Source organism: Clupea harengus, chromosome 22 (assembly GCF_900700415.2).
Source record: "Clupea harengus chromosome 22, Ch_v2.0.2, whole genome shotgun sequence".
NCBI classification, from domain to species: Eukaryota; Metazoa; Chordata; class Actinopteri; order Clupeiformes; family Clupeidae; genus Clupea; species Clupea harengus.
The window spans coordinates 7,899,627-7,913,348 of record NC_045173.1 but is presented as its reverse complement, the minus strand read 5'-3'; the positions used below and the strand labels follow the sequence as shown (position 1 = coordinate 7,913,348).

At 39.3% G+C, this 13,722-nt stretch overlaps 1 protein-coding gene across 3 annotated transcripts; it reads right to left on the bottom strand.

Annotated features, from left to right (window-relative positions):
* Nucleotides 1–1,908: 1,908 nt before the first annotated feature.
* Nucleotides 1,909–12,231, bottom strand: slc43a3a (solute carrier family 43 member 3a). Of its 3 annotated transcripts, none has more exons than XM_012836906.3 (16): nt 11,772–12,231; nt 11,382–11,500; nt 11,089–11,209; nt 7,898–10,864; nt 6,614–7,360; nt 6,198–6,327; nt 5,573–5,619; nt 5,369–5,445; nt 5,168–5,260; nt 4,847–4,986; nt 4,217–4,371; nt 3,934–4,077; nt 3,693–3,800; nt 3,225–3,411; nt 2,973–3,093; nt 1,909–2,630 (listed from the first exon to the last, which is right to left on the bottom strand). In XM_012836906.3, the coding sequence occupies exons 5-16, from the start codon at nt 6,801–6,803 to the stop codon at nt 2,484–2,486; spliced, it is 1,539 nt and encodes a 512-aa protein (XP_012692360.2). In that variant the 5' UTR covers nt 6,804–7,360; nt 7,898–10,864; nt 11,089–11,209; nt 11,382–11,500; nt 11,772–12,231; the 3' UTR covers nt 1,909–2,483. The 3 variants fall into 3 exon arrangements, with proteins under 3 accessions (XP_012692360.2, XP_031415740.1, XP_031415741.1); XM_031559880.2 differs by having other exon boundaries at nt 11,089–11,152; XM_031559881.1 differs by having other exon boundaries at nt 2,540–2,630; nt 3,278–3,411.
* Nucleotides 12,232–13,722: the final 1,491 nt, after the last annotated feature.

The window sequence follows — 13,722 nt, the reverse complement described above, 5'->3', positions numbered from 1 at the left end:
TTTTGTATTTTCTAAATGTAAATGAATGGTATGACCTGCATTTCACCTCCCTGTGACAAGTTGACATAGTGTCTGATTCCTAGAAAAGACTGAACTCGGCTGCGGTCATCTCTGAAGTGAGTGGTTATACGATTGAACCAGACCTTGTGGGAGATTACCTATACATGTTATTACATATCATTTTAATCTTTTTTTTCTCCCACACATAAACTACTGACAAATTTGTATGTAAAGAAGTGGATAGCACTTCACTTGAACCCTCCATCATGACAATTGTGGCAAATCAATTGTGATTATTCATCATGACATTTAATGTTAAATGATATAACAGTGCCATGTCAGACTCAGTGCCAGTGTCATATACCACAACAGCCCATATCATGTGATAATAACCTATCATAGCCATTAAAAAGTATGTGATTATCATGAACATTTTCTGAAATCTCTTTAAAGCATATGTCATCTATCCTGCTGTGTTTATGACAAGTTGTGTTATGTTGCTTGCTTGTGTTTTATAATATATTTAAGGGTTCGGATGAAGTGGTACCTGAGGATTCGAGTAGCTCAATATACCGTACTTAATGATTAGGTACCCTAAATAAACTACCAAGTGACTGTGAGTGAGTGTATGATGTCATATTTACTCTTCAAGTGTGTGTTTACTGGGATTTTCACAACATCTTACTTTTGCAAACAGTCATTAAAAAAACTACACATGCTGAATTGCAGTATACTGAATGTATGATACACTGTTTAATACCAGTATCAGGAAAGAGAATTTTTATTATTTTGTATTTTCGACATTAGATATTTAAATGGTTTGTGCACAGCTAAATTGATTTGTTCTATCCAGAGGGTCAGAGGTGTCAGTGATGTAATATTTACATATAGATCAATCCAATCAACATTAAGCATGTAGCACGTAGCACTTAGCACGTCGCTAATGTGACAGAGCCATCACATAATGGAAGGTGCTTCATTTCAGTCACTCCTATAAAATACACTCAGGTTTATTATAAAAAGGCTTAAAAACCATCAACATTCCTTACATAAAAAGGAAAAATAGAAGACAAATACACATGTTTTGTATGTTGTTAGTGTGCCTTAGGTCATTATATTATCACTAACACATTACTATTGTGTTGAGAATTCTTCAATGGAGTTGTGAGTTGTGTAGGCCACTAAATTATAAAATTTCTTTTAAATTGAATTTAAGGATTAATTGAATACTCTCTTCTTTTGTAACATGTTGCCAACTGCGGGGCAGTTAAGCTGGTTTTGCCTTATAGTGTTTTGCAAATTACAGTTAAACAATCAATTCATTCAATAGATAAGTCTGGATTAAGACCTGCTCATTAAACTCAGTGTCACATTTGCATTAATGCATTTACATGTTTGTGTCCAAAAAGATGTAGAATTTAGTGTGGGGTAACACTGATGATGTTAATGCAAAGAAACTGAACTCGCATCTAGGCAGAGCCAGCATTAGGTTTAATGACGAAGAAGCGACTAAGACATCATACCATCACAGTGCTGTTTCATTTGGAGCCGTAATCCCTTAGTTGTGTTCCAGGGTTTGTTGGCTTCACTCTTGTGGTGATTCAAAAGTCTAACCTTCAGTGTTGAGGCTGGACTCCAGTGGTGGCTCCATTTTGAACTTGGTTCCATTTAATTTTCAGTTATCAAATGCTAAATCTGTTTAGATAGTAAATAAACCATAATGTCTTCATAGCAAAATAAATACTAACATTAATATTAACCCTAGGCTGCTTAGGGCACTGTTTCAGTGCCTTTTCCATGGGTTTGCACGTACTACTACTACTACTACTACTGAGACACTGACATTATAGTGCAACTACATCTGGGATAGTGAAGTCAGTTTAATGTGAATGTATGAAAATGACAAGATTTTAATTTTTTATAATAATGTTTTGTATTATTTTGTATAACACATCACAGATGAAGCTGACAAACACTTAGTAATAATAAAACAGCTGTAAAAATCCAGAAAACTCATTTGATGATGAGTGTATTGCTTGTAAGACCAGCACTTCACAGTTCTAGTGGAATAATACAAAATACTAAAATATACTGCATATCAAAACATTTGATGAGAACAGCTGTCAAAACCAGAGCTAAAATGAAAATGTTCTCATAATAACATATTTAAAGCAACACTATGCAGGAATTGACTACTTTTTGAGGCATGTTTTTATAGGCAACTTGTTTTTGGTTTTTCCTTCAAAATGTAAACACACTGTGATTCCCACTAGCATAGTACACTATTTCAGTCACTATTCACTATTCACTATTTCACTAGGCTAGTGTACTATGTAGTTCTGGGGTCCCTGCTAAAATGTAGCTTTCACAGCACGTCATTGCCAACTACATTACCAAAATACACCCGCTAGCCTGCCAATAAGCTTTTATCAGTGCCAACTGTGCTGTTGTTGGTTTTTGCAAGGTTTGCATTTGAATCCCTTCTAGAGTTTGGCCTCTCTCAACGGAAGATCAGAGCCTGCCCTGCCTGTCCCCTGCTCTCTCTCACTGGCAAGCCTTCTGCAGTGGAGGTAGACATACAGAGGGTGGATGAATGCCACTGAAGTGAGGAGCGTCAGAGCAATGTTGACCTGGAGAGAGATGGACAGCGGTTACAGGGATGAGGGTGAACGGGCAGTTATCAAGCAAGTGGTTGAAAAGTGTGCTGAGGTCTGGAACTAATTGATTTGAGGCAGACATGCTTGAATAGAGAAAGCATTTTGAAATATTTAAAATTCTCTCTCCATTGCAGATTCAGAAGGTTTGCACTGACAAAAACTGAGCTATATTCTCAACTCTACTGCATCTATTCAGGAATGCTCTCAGTCTCTTTCTTTAAAAGGCGTGTATGATGTTAATTAATCCTTTTTTCCCCTCTACAAAGCATGCATGGTATTCTATGTCTTTATAGAAAAAACATGCACAATACTCACATATAAGGGATCCCCATCTAGTGCTTTAACCAGGGCGAAACAGGGGTACTGAAGAAGCGACACTAAAGCAGATAGTGACATCACCAGGCCATACAACTTCCCAAAATGGTGGCCAGGGAACCTGAAGGTAATTATGATTATGTTCATCTGAGGTAACTGAGGTCCCTCGGTTCCCCTTGGAGCAACATGTTGCATTAATCTTGTATCTACTGACAAAATTGTAATTATACAAAACTGTACTTCTTTACTCACGCAATACTGATAAAGCAGGCGTTTCCACCATATAGGAAGGATCGGTTGATGACCTGTAAAATGAAGGTGACGTACTGGAGCGGGAGGAGCGGGGATGTGGCACAGATGGAGAACAGCACACACTGGAGGGAGGTCAGGAAGAGGGAGAGAACAGAGGAGCGCAGGTCAGCCTCCCTCTCCGTCATTCCTGTAGAGGCAAACAAAGGGAGACGTGGGTTAGCTGAAGCAGATAATGTGATGCTACTTATCATATTCAATTCCTCATATAATTCTGTAGAAAAGCAAAATGATCACATGGGATTTGGTGGGGAGACATCTGAAGGTATACAGAATGAGGAACTGGTTCATGAAATTAGTTATCCAAACCACTTGAAGCAGTATCTTTAAAAAACGTAACCTTTACCCATGACTAAGAGGTATCTATCTACCTTTAATCTATTGCTTCATGAAAATAGATCTAGTGCTCACCTGATGGCAATGGCTTGCCCTTGTGTCTGTCCATAAGGAGGCCATTCCAGGGAGCACACAGAACTCCACACAACTGAGTGAAGGCAAAGGCGTTGGTATACTGACTCACTGGAATACAAATAGGGACAAATAGGGCACAAAGTCTGGAGGCACATTCTCCATAATGGCACACTTTAAGACACTGTTGCCTATAAAATGTTGACTTGATTGCAAAATGTAAAAGAAATTTTTTTTTGCTCACCCAGGGTGGGATCTTGGTTGGCCAGTCGGTTGAGCATTGGGTTTAAGGTGCCAATGAAGAGGTAGTGCCGAAGCTGCATGACAGAGAGCCAGAGCAGATGCCACAAGAAGAACCAGGAAAGGAAGCAGGACCTAAAACTTGTTTCTGACAGCAGGAAAGAGACACTAGTTTCCATATGGGCTTTCCCACTCACATTCTAGTATGAATATGATACCTAGTTGAGACTGTCGCTACCTGATGGTAGTCCCTTCATTCTAGTATGAAGTTGATGGCCAATCACTACCTTTCCCTGGAGCATTCCCAGACTGGTGAGCATCCTCTGGCTCTAATGGAAGACTTTCCATCTCCCTCTGTCCCTTGGCTCCCTGTGACGGCTCGGCCACTTGGGTGCTCTCATACTCCTCCACGTTGTAGCTGCTTGACGTCCCACAGCTTGTTCTATTCAATCAACATAGTGATACTGTGGTCAGTAAGAACCAGGGAGATTTACAGATAGACTCTAGACCTAGGCAAGTGTGATTGCTTCACTACCGTTTAGTCTTAATGATCCATTTCAGTGTTGCCTATCAGTTTGAAATTTCTCTTAGGTCTGCCCTGCTTCCCCTTTTGACTCCACTCCCCAAAGTTATATGAGTTTGGTTTGTCTGACAGGGGAAAAGTGGTTTCCTTAGATTATTACACGTGTTGTTTCCACTATTCTGCTTTCTGAAGATAAATTACCTGTAGTAAAGAATCTTTATTGTGAGTGCTCTGTGCTCTACATAAACAAGGGGTCATGGACTTCATCTATTTATTAACCAAGTTCATCCCAAGTCAAAATTAACATCCAGTGCCAGGATACAGCCGGGTGTTCAGACTACATCCAGGGTGCCCAACTGCACCTGACTAGTATAGAGATTGTGGTTTCTCTCACCCATATGTGTAGCCCACTGGAACGGGGTAAGGTATGTGCTTTATGGGCATGAGAAAGATGGTGCGAAGAACATGGACAAGACTGCATGCAGAGAGGACAAGGAAAGAGAGTCGCAGAGAGATTCCACCTTCAAACAGCACCTTTGGGGAATGAGAGTAATGATATGAACATTAACTATAAAAAAATGTTTTGTTACATTTAGGCATCAAAACATTAGAAACAATACAACCTCAATTTCTCAGTCTTTATTAGAATGCCACTATTTCTCTTAAAACATTAATCATTAATGCAATGTTTACTTGTGGCTGGAACTGGGAGTACCTTGATAATAAGAAAGATAGCCGAGGAGGAATCAAAGGCCCCGTTGTAGAGGGTGATGATGGTAGAGCGGTGTGTGCCGAAGAGGTTCCCCACCTAGAGGTGCAGGGGGAGGAGATGTAGGTTGTTAGGGGCCGAGAGGATGGGTTTGATTTACAGTAATACAGATGAATGTGTTGTGCAGCAACTAAAGCAAACATATACCTGCATGTTTGTTATGAGAAACAAAATGCCACCCACGGCAATGAGGGACATAGCTGGGAAGAGCAAGTAGGACAGCGCTGTGTGTGTGTGTGGGGGGGGGGGGGGGGGGGGGAGAAAGATCTGTGAGGTTCATTCTTATGGGAAGGTATTAAAAACCTAAAACAGATATATTTTTTCATTTTGTAAAAAATTCAGATGATTCACCTGCACTGGATGCTGCCACCAACAGTGTCCCTGTGGTATAAAGGGATCTGTTAGAGGTAGGGAAAAGATCACACGTTAATTGACCCTGGGGGTGCTTTGTCTGACAGATACATGGATTGGCAGCATCTTTTTGGATAGCCAGTGCACATTTCTGTGAAATGCACAAAGTAAATGTATGAATTTCATTATCTTGGTGGGCTCTCTATAAATCAATAACCAACAAAACTTCAAAGTCCTCCATCGAACAAAAGAAGGGTAAAGTTTAAATCAGTTTTGCCCAAATGCAGTATAACAGATACAGTAGCTTAAAGCAACAGTATGCAGCAATTTGCCCTTTTATTGATGTATGTTTTCATTAGCAACTAGTTTTGGTAGTCTTCAAATTCATTTAGATGGTATGTGGTCATGTTGTTATCTTATTCAGTTTCTAATGTCTTAGTTTTAGAAATTAAAAGGGGTAACATTTAGTTTTTAACATATATGCCCCTTATCTTTCAAAACACACACACACTAATGTGTTTATCTTTGCAACTACACCATCTCATACACTCTCCGTTAGCCATTTCCATGTGTTGGTCTGTTTAACTGTCTGACACACCCTTGCAGACATTTTAGGTGAACTTACATTCCCACGAGTCTTGTTGCTAGAGTCCCAAAGCGGTCAAAAATGAAGCCATTGGGCAAGGTGAGAAAGTTGTTGAGAAAGGAAGCAATGGTGAAGACCAAGGAGAATTGTTCATCTTGCCCACTGCAGTCTGTGCAGATTTGTGTGTGTTTTTGTGAAAGGAAAGAATAATAAAAAGGGAACAGGTACAGTAAAGATAATCAGCAGAATATTCAGCTGTCCATGTATTAAAAACATAAAAATAGTACAGTTGCCCAATTGCAAACAGATATTACAACATGTACAAAAAAAGCCCTCACCAGGCAAACATGGCCAAGGTTAAACCACTGGCACAACTCATTTGATCAGATCACGGGTATTATGTTTTTTCTGCAGGAGGTTTTATCTGTGATGTGATGGGTACATGATGCAGGCACCTGTATTCAGAAGAGTACTGTTGGGTTCCGTCACGTTCACACAGAGGTCAATGAAGTAGCCATCCACTTTAAGGACAAATGCTAGCGAGGCCCAGCCGAACACCACACCAGCAAAACAGAGGCATTCAAGCAGCCCTGACACGAGGGTCAACCTGTAGCGCAGCCGCGCCCCTTCTTCACACCCAAGCATCTTCCTCCTCAACACCTGAAACTGGGTTCCCTTGAGTTTCCTAATGGAGTGGAAATTGCTGCAGTGTTCCACCTGTTCAGGCCCACCCCTGTAACACTCCTCGCGTTCACGTATCACTCACTGCAGTTTCCTTTTCTTTTCTCTTTACTGTCAGGTTTGGATGTCACTGGAGTGTTGTGGTCTTTTGGTCTATGCACAAAGTCCCTTAGGGGAAACTGAGGAAATGTCCACCAGGGACAGGATACTGGGGACAAAGACTGCTTCTCTTTACAAAAACTATAGCACACTTCAAGACTGAACAGCTATATTGATAAATACTATGCTATAATACTACTACTACAACTATGGGAATAAATTACAAAACTGAAGACCAAAGGGATTATTATGGACCTATTGCAATTGTAATAGTCATTTCAGAAGGGTCTAACCCAGCTTTAACGGTAGTTACTTCCTGAGGGTTTGCCACTTCCTTCTCACTACATCACACGTTGCTTAAAATAGTTGGTTTCAGAGGCCTATGTCTTACATAATGCTGATGGCTACGTTGCATCCTAGACCTGTTGAGAGAAAATACAACACAATATTGTCACCATGGTGAGTCTTATCATGATGATGCTCTACACTGACGACATAGTAACCTAATATAACTAAACAGAAAGTCTTTGTTTTTCAGAAGGACAGATGATATAGTGTTTGATTCTCACCCTGAATTGTAAAATTAGGATAAATAGAACTATAGTTCTAGGACATTCAAGGACCGTAGTTTCTGCATATACTGTTATAGGGGCGCACGTTTAGACTGCTACACTGGATAATCCAGATTAGAGTATCTAATCTACAGTCTGTTCCTGAACATTCTACTGTTAAATTCATGAAAGAAATAGAGTCCTTTCCTATTTCAATTACCACCAAGAGCTTTCCAAATCAATATTCTATAAATATGAAGACGAAACAGGTTAATCGGCAGTAACAGTATGGGGCCAAATTGTTTATCCCACGTGATTGGCTAATATATAGAAGTAGTCGCTATCCAATTTTCTCGATCTAACAAAACAGTTACCTAAAGTGACACAACAATTATCATCCACACTTACTCTGCCCGATCAAGTTCAATCCAATTCTCCTTTTCGCGACATCAACGACGTCGAGCGTTACATTCCTCTACATTGTACTTTTACACCGACTTTACCGTCAGCGCGTGCGCATCCTGTCAGACGCACCAGTTTTTTTGAGTTTCTTGTTGTCGTTTTGTGATAAGAATAGTCCGTCATAGTTATTAAACTTTAATTACCACCAAATGCTATATGCACGGACAGCAATGCACACATTTGATCCACAAGTTCAGAACAAGGAATCAACACAGTAGCAGGAAAATATTAGCGTTACTAAATTATTAAAATCATTTTAATTTATCCGGGGGGTAACCCATTCAGATTGCATTTTAAGTGAGCCCTAGTACAAAATACATAAACAATAAAAAATAATTTCTAAACATCAAGAAGAGACAAACAATAACATTAACTTAAAATGAAACAAATTGACCCAAATCAAAAGGATACAAAACATAAAGTAACAAAATATGTTAATACAAGCTGTCTGAGACAATAACTCTCCTCAATTACACATTCATTTTGTGGCATGTGTGCAAATAATTCCAGGAAAGAGAGGTATTAAAACAAAGGCGGCCTTCACATAGTCAGAGTTACGTTCAGTAAATCAACCAAGAATTCCTGTTACAGCACAAGACAGATATGTAAAATAACTATTAAAGTTTCCATAAGTGCATATAATGATTTATGATTTTGTGAGGATCCTAATTAGCTGATGCAGAACCTCTTCCTGGGGTCCACACAAAACATAAAAACATGACAACAGGTAGGACAAAACAACCACAAGAAATACAAATAAGTAGAGAAAAGTATAACAAAAAATATTCACAAATATCTCAACATCTCACAAACACATCACTATGTTCGTAATCATATTCAGTTATCCATACTAATACACATGTAGTTCATGAGCAACTATACATACAAATTGAAATCCTACAACATGTTTATACATATTGATATTCATATATATATAAAATGTACAAAATATGGTTTCAGACTTAGGGTTATCAGGTGTTGTTTCACTGTTTCATTGTGTGCTTTAGCAATCAGAGCTGGGTTCTATTTTACAATGGCTAGATACAATACTGTGTGCTGTTTTGATTGTGATCTAGATTTAGAAACTGTGTTTCTGGTGGCACGTCTGGTGGGGTAGGTATGTGTGTTAGAGCGGAATGTCAGTTGACTATACAAACAATAAGGAATTTTGAATACATTAATGATTCTGACAAAAACAGATCCCTTCACATCATACTGTCCCAAATGGCAGACTAAGAGGTTTAGGTCAGGCCGAACCTGGTTAAGAGACTTACAGGGAAAACTAATGTCATTATAGGTGACCCTCATCCTGTAGCTTGTGCAGATCCCTGTGATGGGGACACTGCTGCTGTGCCTGATGCAAAACCAAGACAATAAAGAGAATCATGGACTTTAATTTGATATCTTTTTGGGTCCAAACTTTTACTTAGGACAAGTAACGATCAAACAGTCCAGTATTGAGTTAGAACACTAAAACTGGCAACCGCAAAATGGCTATACAATTAAATCCTATGTGGCAAGCTGGCAGGTCAAAGTAAGCTACTTGTTCTCACCACTGACAGGGTCATACATGTTATTATAAAGGTCTGACAACATGGAAAGGATCCCTACAGATATACACTTGTGTCTGTTTACCTCAATAACTGTAGAGAAGCGGTAGAAAAGGATACCTATACAGTCAGTGTCTTTTTCCGGTCTAGCACCCCACACGGTGCCTCTAGTCGATTATCGAAAGGAGGCGCTCTACTTTGAGTGCCCACTCCAGCACCACTCTCCAAGCCAAACGACTACAGGCGCTGAATGGGGTGCTATGTCTGAGACCGGAGGAAGAGAAAGTTAAAGCCCTGACTGTACTGTAAGCCATTTTCCAAGTTTTCCTTTAACTGTCCGTGGTTTCAAAATATCCTCAGACACCTAACATGAATGGGGCAGTAAACGCATTATTCTGATAATCTGGTTCTTGCAGATTCGGGGCCTCCTAAATTTAAACTCACTTCCCCACCAGACAGCCAATGTGTGACATGTCGCATCCATTAGTAGTGATGAGAACAGTCCCCTATTATGTATAGAAAGCACTTGGATACATACAAAAATCATTGATTAGTGTGTATGTAAAGGTCTATTTATTGTCTCTACATCAGCATAATCAAGGGCACACCTTTTTTAAACTTCAGGATATACACAAAAAAATTCATCCCGAATTTATACATTTTTTCTCCATGGCAGTAAACTATTATATGCCAAGTACACTGTACTGCAGTGCAGTTCTACGATGAGTTTTGAGGTGCTGATCCAGGTGACTCTTGCGGATGAAGCATCGGCTGCACACCTCACAGGCATACGGGCGGTCACCCGTGTGAGACCTCTCATGCCTCTTCAGGTGGCTCATCCGGGTGAAGCGGAAGCCACAGAGGCTGCAGCCGAACGGTCGCTCCTTGGTGTGCTTGGGTATGTGCCGCTTCAGTTGGCTGAGGTAGGGAAAGCCCTGCCCACAGTATTTACACGCGTAGCGTTCACGCTTGGATGAGTCTCTAGGCTTCCGTGCTGCTGCCACCTCACCACCATGGCCAGCTGTGAACCCAAGCCCTGGAGCTGCTTTCTCAGCAGATACGTGAAGATCCGTGGGCAGCGGAGGGCAATTTTGGGGAAGGTTTGAGTCACAGTAGGATAGACTGTGTAGGAAGTGGTCTGGCAAGGGATTGCCCAAGCTCCCCATATGCAAGCCTGATGCCAACGTATCCAAATCTGAATTTGGACCTTGCCTCTCTGACTCCACCTGGTGGACAGACTGAGGTGGACTCAGCTGATGTAGTGTGAGTGAAATGCCATATGGCTCTGTACTGTCCCCTGTTGGTGAGTTTTGAATACAGGTGTTTAGCCTCTCCATCTTTATGTTGCACACCTGATGTTGCTCTACAGTGAGAACATAAGAGAATATAACTCAGTGATACTATCAGGAGAACCATTATGACTTACTCAGAACTTAACAGCATAACACTTCAAAAACATGCAACTCATACTACTACCATTACAAAACAATCTGTGCTATTCCCTCCTAAACATATCTTTACAGATGTATACATTATATTGACATTTTTAAGTATTACTACATTAAGGATAAAGGCTCTCGTTCTTACCTTCACTCCAGCCACTTTCTGCTCCAGGGACTGTGTTCAACAAGTTATCCTCCACTTGCATCTCCTGTTTAATGAGGCACGGCAAAGGCTCACTGTGCTCCTCTTTAAGGGTTAAACTAATCTACATGTATAAAAATAAACAAATAGAGTTCACTGCTCAATTCCTAAAAGCTTCTGGTTTACCCTTATGACACAAAAGAATAATTCTATGTTTCTTTCTGTACAAGTAAATCATTTAAGTTGGATCCTGTTCTGTCATCACCTTTTGTGACACATACAATGACAATGCTTACATGTTCTTGGACACATATTTCTTGCTGTTGATAGCTTTCTTCTGACGACTGCAGGTCATTCCACACCCGGCAGTCCTGATGCAAAGAGGTCTGTCCATGGTTATTCTTATCTTTGTTTTCTGGAGAATGAGCATGCAATGAGAAACCTGATGACTAGGAGGTATTCTTAATCACTCAGTAGCACATTTCTTTACATGAACTTCACATTTTAACCCACTGACACCCCAAAACCTGCCAAAACATCTAAGAGATAACAAGCTATAGCCACGTATAGCCTAAAATGAGAGAACCAGTAGCCTAGTACCAAATGAGCACAAGGGCGAGTTTGTTAATAGTAAATGTTTATTAATGTGCTGCCTGTACCATAGAGGTATAAAATCTCAAACTTACGATGCAGTGTTCGGTCACAATCGAGATGAGTTGCCACGTGATCACTGTCACTTCTGCAGTTTACGTTCTCCTTCTGTCTTTTATCAAGAACGCTAAATTCCTTTCGAGATGCTACTTTATCTCTCTGCTTTGGCGGTATAGTGATACTCTTTGCAACCACACTTTCACTCCGGCCTCGTGATGTCTCTAGAAGCGAAGCTGTATAGTCCTCCATTAGTTTCCCGATGTCTGCTATAGCGGATTTCACCAGAACCTCCATTATGGAGGACAACTGACTGTAGAAAAGCTCTAGCTCTATCATTATGTTTGTAAAAGACTAAAGGTGTGGATTTTGACTTCGGAGACGAAATCAGATGGAAATATAGTTGAGATACGCCGTTGAATGCCACCCAGCATCTGATTTAAGTAACACAAATGTAGGGAACACTAACATCCAGCGATTCAACTTGGCATGATGCGTACACAGAACACAAATGCTATTACTATTACGCACGTGCCGTAAATTCCTGAGAAGAGGTGACTGGGATTTGCCATGGTCCAGTATGCTCGTCCTCACTACCATTAATCACACTACTTACATGTAACAGAGTTACGTAATTAAATTACAAAATACATCTAATTGTAATCCGGTACAGAGGGGAATAAATTATTTTTGTTAAAAAGTATTAAAGCTTATATGTAGCCAACAATGTATCATTCATTCTGTTGCTTTGCATCTATTCGCTGTAGAGACAGGCTCTATTCATTTGGAAGTATAGGCTCAACTTTTGAGGATGGTTTTTGATTGGTTATCTTACAATCAAAAAGTTATCAAAAGTAATCGACTGTAATAAGTTACATTACTTTGACAAGTAATTAAATTAGTTACATTAGTCATTACATTTGAACAGGCTAACTAATCTGTAACCTATTACACTTCAAAAGTAACCTTCCCAACCCTGATCACTACCAAGGCCTATATACTGATTCAGCAAGATAAAAACATAGCAATTTATATTTTATTTATATTTTTTATTTTCAGTTATTTATAGTTAAGTTACTGCCAGACGCTTTTATCCCAAATCATATATAATCATATATTCTCAATAATAATTTAAATTACTACTACTACTACTTCTAATAATAATAATAAAAATCATCAGCAGCAGCATTTTTGAAAAGAGGTAAACAAACGATATTTGCATATGGCAGGGCTTTCTCCTGATCATATGGAAAAGGCTCATGACATACCATAAATGGTACCACAATTAATATCAATACTATTTGAGTATTTGATTCACCTTCTACACAAATCATTAATAATTTTAACAGAATGTTAGGATACAAACATAAAAAGACACAGCTTTTATATTCACCTCTTGCATAAACCAGTCAAACGAACAGACTGTGAAATTGTAATACATCTGTCATTGGATTGGTGGTAAAGAGAATGTCAATTGGTTTTAGACTGATCAGAGATGACAGACATTTTGAGTCCATGTAAGTTGTGTCACATAACTTGTTGGATACTGATCTACATCTGCTTTGATCAACTATTAATAATTATTATATACGGTAATTCATAATAAATAAGCATAGGTGGTCAACACAATGTAAGAAACATATCAGAGCATTTACCTATTTCTGTCTATTTCATTCATTTTACTTTGGCATATTTTCAGATTGTAACTAACAGCTCTCTTTGCATGCAAGCCTACGCTATACCATTGCTGACTAAATATTGTTTATGTCAACAAACAATGATGTACCAAATGTCCAAGTGCAAACGGTCAAATAATTAGCAATTATTTTTTATAAATTAAAGTGAAAACATCAGACCCTGAGCACGATCATTGCTGAAATTTCAAGATTACTTAATGTTTCTAAAGACCAGGTAAATTGTCAATATAGGCTAGGCTACTCTTCCAGTTATTGCATAATAGGAAATGATTCCCAGTGAGATTCATTCAAA

Excerpts from the sequence above, each read along its gene's own strand:
- slc43a3a (XM_012836906.3), bottom strand. The coding sequence starts at position 6,803 with ATGCTTGGGTGTGAAGAAGGGGCGCGGCTGCGCTACAGGTTGACCCTC. Across the intron at positions 5,261-5,368 it reads TTCTCATAACAAACATGCAG|GTGGGGAACCTCTTCGGCAC; the intron begins GTATATGTTTGC and ends CTGCACCTCTAG. Across the intron at positions 2,631-2,972 it reads TAGATGGGGATCCCTTATAT|GTCAACATTGCTCTGACGCT; the intron begins GTGAGTATTGTG and ends ATCTCTCTCCAG.